The sequence below is a fragment of the Morus notabilis genome, unplaced genomic scaffold (genome assembly GCF_000414095.1).
Source record: "Morus notabilis unplaced genomic scaffold, ASM41409v2 Scaffold221, whole genome shotgun sequence".
NCBI classification, from domain to species: domain Eukaryota; kingdom Viridiplantae; phylum Streptophyta; class Magnoliopsida; order Rosales; family Moraceae; genus Morus; species Morus notabilis.
Genome location: NW_010363308.1, coordinates 131,380 through 138,010, shown reverse-complemented (window position 1 = coordinate 138,010; position 6,631 = coordinate 131,380). Strand labels below are relative to the sequence as shown.

At 44.7% G+C, this 6,631-nt stretch overlaps 1 protein-coding gene and 1 non-coding gene across 2 annotated transcripts; one reads left to right on the top strand and one right to left on the bottom strand.

Annotated features, from left to right (window-relative positions):
- Window positions 1-1,682: 1,682 nt before the first annotated feature.
- On the bottom strand, window positions 1,683-3,417 carry LOC112092710. The gene is made up of 3 exons (XM_024169539.1): window positions 2,802-3,417; window positions 2,207-2,755; window positions 1,683-2,050 (listed from the first exon to the last, which is right to left on the bottom strand). The coding sequence occupies exons 1-3, from the start codon at window positions 3,415-3,417 to the stop codon at window positions 1,683-1,685; spliced, it is 1,533 nt and encodes a 510-aa protein (XP_024025307.1).
- On the top strand, window positions 3,065-3,171 carry LOC112092711. Its single transcript, XR_002902713.1, has one exon. It is a non-coding gene; the product is annotated as a small nucleolar RNA R71 (small nucleolar RNA).
- Window positions 3,418-6,631: the final 3,214 nt, after the last annotated feature.

Sequence of the window (6,631 nt, the reverse complement as noted above, 5' to 3'; positions counted from 1 at the left end):
TCAGGCTCTGCAGCATCGTAGTTGGCGTAGAATTTGCGTACCAGCTGCACCGTTGCCGCAGGCGGGTTATGGCAGAATGAATGCCATGTGTGCGCGGCGATAACTGAATGGATAAAGCTGGGGTAGCCTGAAGGCCGACCCCTTCTGTACACAAAACCTCTTTCCATATGCAATGCACGCTTATTCATGCACGCGTCGAAACGCTGCTCTGCCTCTGGGGACGCAAATTTTTTTACTTCAGCATTCTCTGTGGCCTGCTCCGATTCAGAACTGTTTGAATCTATTATAATCTGCACTCCCTTTCCCTTGCGCGCCTTGCTCTTGAATGGCATTTTGATGCCTGTACTCCCTTATCTGCTCTAACTACCCTCTAAAACAAAATTTCCCACTCACTTTCCTTCCTCAATGGCGATCTCCTCTGTGCTGGCGGCTGGCTGCTCCCCCAAACTCGCGCTGTATCACGTAACGAAGATGGATGAGATTAGCTATTTGAGAGAATGCCGCGGGTGAGAGGATGCAAGCTTGAAATCTTGGCGAGAATGGAGGAAAAAAAGAAAAATGGCAAGAGTGAGAGTATGAGTGTGGTCTTCGAAGAAGAAGTGAGAGTGTATAAATACGGGTGAATTAGGGTTTTAGAAACATGCTAAACTCATTGTCGTTTTTTTTTTTTTTTTTTTGAATGCTGCCCAGAATGCTGCAACATTTTGTCATGGCATTCTGGGCTAATGCAAAATTTTTTTTTCTCTGCTATCTGCAACGGATTGGCTCCTTTTGATCCTGCCAACCAATGAATTACACTCCCAATTAAAATATAAATGCAGAATAGCAAAATAAAACAAAAACAAAGGAACAAACAATGGGTTGCCTCCCATAAGCGCTTGTTTTTGAGTCATCAGCCTGACTACCTCCCTAGTTTAAGAATTAAGCCTCTTGCAGAGTGATGGATGTTTAGAGAGGCACTCAGTAAAGAGTGGCACCCGCCCATAGTAAGTGTCATACAACACTACCAATGGGCCTTTGATTGTGATGCCCTCAAGCTTGGTATGATTTTTACAATTTAGGCACGTTGCATCAACAAGATTTGGCTTCGGAAGGTGATGGGCTTAATTGGAGAACTTCATTTTTGGTTCGAGCTCATAAAGAATGCAGTATGGTGGCGGTGATGATGATGGCCAAAATGGGTCAAATGGCGGTATGGATGTTAGAGGGATTGACGAGCTCAAGTCAATGATTTCTTGTTTTCTTTCATCCTCCTCTGACGACTCTTGCGCCTCAAATTTCCTTATAGATCCTTGTGCTATTGTTTTGGTACCTAACCAAGCTAACTGCTCCATAGGTTCATCTTCAGCCTCGTCCAAATCTAATGATAAGGATAGCTGCAACAAGTCTGAATGGCTGCTACTCTCAAGCTCTTTAGCCACCAAAGAGTTAATGACTGATATTGCAGAACATTCCTCCACCTCAGTTGGAAACTCCATTGCCTTAAATACATTAAATGTCACATGCTCATCCTGCACTCGCATGGTTAGCTCACCTTTTTGCACATCCATTAGGGTGCGGCCTGTAGCAAGAAATGGCCTTCCCAAAATTATAGGCACTTCTATGTCTGCTTCATAATCAAGAATAATAAAGTCGGCAGGAAAAATGAACGTGTCCACCTTTACTAGTACATCCTCAATCTTTCATTCGGGAAGTGCAATAGATCTGTCTGCGAGCTGCAAAGACACTGTGGTAGGCCATGCTTCCCCGATTCCCAACTTCTTGAAAATGGACATCGGCATCAAATTTATACTAGCTCCCAAATCACATAAAGCCTTACCAAAATATTGGTTTCCAATTGAACATGGGATAGTGAAACTTCCCGGATCCTTCAGCTTGGGAGGGAGCTTATTTTGCAATATGGCGCTGCATTCCTCTGTCAAAGCCACTGTTTCGAATTCTCCAAACCGGCGTTTTTTAGTGACCAAGTCTTTCATGAACTTGGCATAGTTTGGCATCTTTTCTAGGGCCTCAACTAATGGTATGTTGATGTGTAGCTGCTTCAAAACATCTAAAAACTTGCAGAACTGCCCATCTTGTTGCTATTTTTGGAAACGTTGTGGGAATGGCAGAGGTGGTCGGCTGCCACTAGAGTTGTTGGTGTTGGTTGCTCCTGAGTGCTGCGGTAATGCTGCAGCATTCTGAACATCAGAGTCCAGTTACTTACTCCTGGGCTGTTCTTCTTGCGGCAATGTTTTCTTCTCTCCCCCTTGGATTGAAGTGGGCTCTGTGCGAGCAGCCATAGGTTTTGCTTTTGATTCCAACTCCTTTCCACACCTTAGTGTAATAGCTTTGCAGTGTTCTTTCCCATCTCTTCGTGGATCTTTGGTATTGCTTGAGAGAGAACCTTGGGGCCTGTTGTTCAGAGAGTTTGAGATATGTCCAACTTGATTTTCTAAATTCCGCAGTGCTGCATCATGGCTCTGGATTTTGGCTTCACTCCTTGAAATAAACTCTTTTAACAAGCTCTCCAAAGAGCTAGATTGTTCCACGGCTTGAGTTCTTTGTTGTTGCGGTGGATATCTGGGTGGGTAGGTGTTTTTGTGGTAGGCATTGGGTTGACTGGTACTTGCTCCCAGATTGCTCCATGATAAGTTTGGATGTTGCCTCATCCCTTGGTTATGAGGATTTGAATAGTGATGATTACCCGTGTTGAAATTAGCAACATAACATGCATAGGCGGGGTTGGATGGGCAATCTTCATATTGGTGGCTATCTCCACAATAAACACACGAAAAACCAGCAGTTTGCACTGCATTTACCCCTGCCGGATTGTTCAACGCCTTTACCAGACATTTGTGCTGAGAGTGCAGTGATGGCGTCAACCTCGTGAATTCCAGTGGCCTTCCTTGCATTATGCCTCTCGGTTGGCCATTGATAGTTGTTGTTTGCCATCCTCTCTAAAATCTCATATGCATCATTATAAGATTTGGCCAAAATGGCTCCACCTGCTGCAGCATCCACTATAGTTCGTGTTTGCCCATTGAGACCATTATAGAATGTCTCCATTTGAATCCAGTGGGGGATCCCATGATGAGGGCACTTCCGTAGTAGTTCCTTAAATCTATCCCACGCTTCATACAATGACTCCCCATCTGCTTGTTGGAACAAGGTTATGTCATTCCTTAACTTGGCATTCTTGGTTGGAGGGAAGTATTTCATGAGAAACTTTTCTGCCAATTCATCCCAAGATGCCACTGAATCCGGAAGCAAAGAGTTCAGCCACACTCGCGCCTTATCCCTCAAGGAATAAGGGAATAGCTTCAACCTCAATGTATCTTTGGTTACCCCCGGTAGCTTAAAAGCATCGCTCACCTCTATAAATTGTCTGAGATGGATGTGAGGATCTTCAGTTGCCATGCTACTGAATTGCCCCATGGTCTGGAGCATTTGGAACATCACGGGTTTCAGCTCAAAATGAGGTGCCAGAATTGCTGGTCTCACTATGCACGGGTTAAGTCCATGCAAAATGGGCACTGCATAGTCTCGAATGGCCCTGTTTCTATCATCAATAGGCTCTGGTTGTGGAACAGGGTTGTTGGCAATTGGTTGCTACCCGTTGTTTCCTACTGCCCCTTCTGCCATGTCTCTCACTCCTGCTAAGCCTTGTTGCTCCCTTCTCCTAGCTCGGAATGTTCTTTCTATTTCAGTTTCTATAGGCAGCAACCCCAAGTCTTGCAGTGGATTCATGCAAGCAACTTAGTAACCGGAGGAATTAAGAACCAAATGAATGAGATTAAAAAGTAAACAAATGTAAAACAAATTAACTCCTGCAAATATTTTAATGATTTCAATTCCCCGGCAACGGCGCCAAAAACTTATTGCGTGATAATTATGCTCGCAAGTGCACGTGTCGCTAACAAGTAATGAAGTGTACACAAGTATGGATATCGATCCCACGAGGAATGAATCACCAAAATATGTGTCAGGAGTTGTATATTCAACAAAATAACAAGAAATAAATTCGGCACAAATTTACTAAGATGATGTAATTGAAATAAATGTAAATGAAATGAAATCTGATGGCTAAATGTAACAAGAATGTGATGATGGGATGTAAATTAGTGGTAAAAATGAGCTAGGCTTGCTAACTTCCCCTCTACTACAAGTCTGACTAGAATGTTACCAAGAATGCTGCAGCATTCTACTATCCTGTCAACAGATTCTCGTTGATGCATAAAGTTCTTCCGAATTGATTATGACTGTGGTCCCTCAAGCTATTTCCAACATATTCCTATGTGGATCCAGCTCTCGGACTGCAGATTTAAGCTCAGGTTTCATTAAGTTACGCAAGGTGAATAATATATTCCTATACTATCCACTAATCAAAAACTCAGCAAGCTCATTGAACAAGCATCATTCATGCTAATCCGATTAAAACTAACCCTTCCAGTATTAATCTTAATCTTGTATCCTAAAATTGATGGCCAGTCAAGAATAGAAATAGATATTAGCTCACATGAATGAACAGGAATAGTAGATTAATAGCATTTCAAAAACAACTTATCATTCTTACAATATTGGTTCCATTAGCAAACCTAGCTACAACAACTTAGTTCATAATGATAGATACAAGATCCAAAGCTCCAGTACAATCCATATCTAGAATTAGTAGCTAAATAACAAAAGATAGTTAAGCTAACAGAAGAAGAACAAGTTCGGCTGGATCTTGGATTCCTCTGTGGCCGGCCAACAATGTCCTTCAACTTCCAGCTCTCTCAGCTTTGTATTCTCCTTCTAGGCTGGAAATCACGTGTTGTTCTGCTTTCCTCAGCTCTCTCCCGAAGCTTTTTCCTCTTTGAATAGTGTCTTTTTGTATTTTCTGGTGTCTTCGTACTCTCCTGTGTGCTCTCCTTCGTGAAAACAGCAACTGTCTTCTTTTTATATTAATGCCCGATTCTCTCTCTTCCTCTTTTTCTCCCCCTGGCAGCTGCCAACTTATCCTGAGAGAAACATTCCCTTCTAGGGCAACACAAGGGCTGAGGTGTCACTGCTGATGTGTACAGTGGACCCATTTGACACCTCCTCAGCCAGCTCAAACAGATTCCTTTCTGTTTGCTTTGTCTAGCTAATGTGCTGACATCAATCAGCTGCCAGCTAATCCCAGAATGTCACCCAGAATGCTGCAGCATTTTAGCCCAGTAATTTCCTGCAAGGAACTCACATAGAATTAGCCAGTTTTTTTACCTATTTTACTTCCAAATTACCAGATTTCATTTCAAGAGGTACAGCAATACGAAATTATGCCACAGTACATGCAACTCTACAAATCTAACTTAAAACAAATAATAAACGAGAACAATCACTCGTGGACAAACAATTTTAGGCTATAAAACCAGTGGATAACTCTAATTTCTTAGAGTTATCAATTTTCGCCCGAGCCTTTTGCCTCCGTGCATCCTTCCGCACTTTGATCATCTTTTGCCCTTAGACTCAAGCTTTCTCCGAATCTGGTAAGTCTTCATTCCCTTCGTTCTTCTCGTGGGTCTGGTTCCAGTGTCTACGACGGTCATGCCAAAACGCACTGTAAGGAGGGGAAGTGTACTTCCCTGATTCCGCCAGCCTTGCGCCGATGGCTGAGCTTACACTGCCTGACCCGTTTGGGCACCGCTGTTTTGGCCTGAGGCCCCCGAGCTTGGCTCTGGGCCTCCCTGACTCATGGCGCATCCTGTTTTTCTTCTTGGTCTGCGCTTTTGACCTCTCGACCACTAGGAGCTAACTCGCCCCCCTTGTTTGCCTTTTTCCAGAACATGTCGTCGAAGCAGACTAAAGGTCAAGAGGTCTCTGCACACAGGGTCAGGGATGATCCTGAGGATGTCGCGACTTCGAGCGCATCTTCGGGCGAAAGCGGGGATTCCTTGCTTCGTCAAGTGGACGAGTATGTTGAGGTGTCAGCCTCGGCTTCTCAACCGGATGCGCTCATTCTCCTCGACGATGAGGGTGCTGACGAACGAGCCAGTCCCTCCAGGGGTCGAGGATACGGGGTAGCGTCGACAAGCACCCTTTCGGGACTGGCCACAGATCTTGACCCATCGAAGATCAGGCCCCACGCCGCTAGGAGGGCATTCACTGATGCAGGGATCGACCCCCTGCACTTTTACTTGATCATTCTGACCCCCGACGACAGGGCTCACAACCCTCCCCCCAATCATATGACCGTGTATACACGTGCTCTCAACTTTGGGCTGACTCTGCCCTTCCATCCATTTGTGAAGGCCCTCTGCAGTCTTCACAAGATCTCTCCTGCACAGTTGTCACCCAATTGTTGGGTGACAATAAATTCTATGATAATATTATGGAGGAAGTTCTTGAGCCTCAACCTAACCGTCGAGGAATTCTTGTATTGCTACTCCCTCAGGGCCTCCCCCAATCAAAGGGGGTTCTTTTATTTATCCTCCCACTCTAAGTCCAAACCTCCTGTCCCACCCGTGGTTGTTGGGAAGACCACCAGCGCTCACGGGTGTATGCCCCAATTCTTCTTCCTTGGGGGGAACTTCAATTCTCACCCCCTCAACGGCGAGTGACCGATGGGCACTCAAACAGTATTCAGTAAATACTGTAGGTCCCCCCCCCCCCCGCCTCTTTTTTTTTT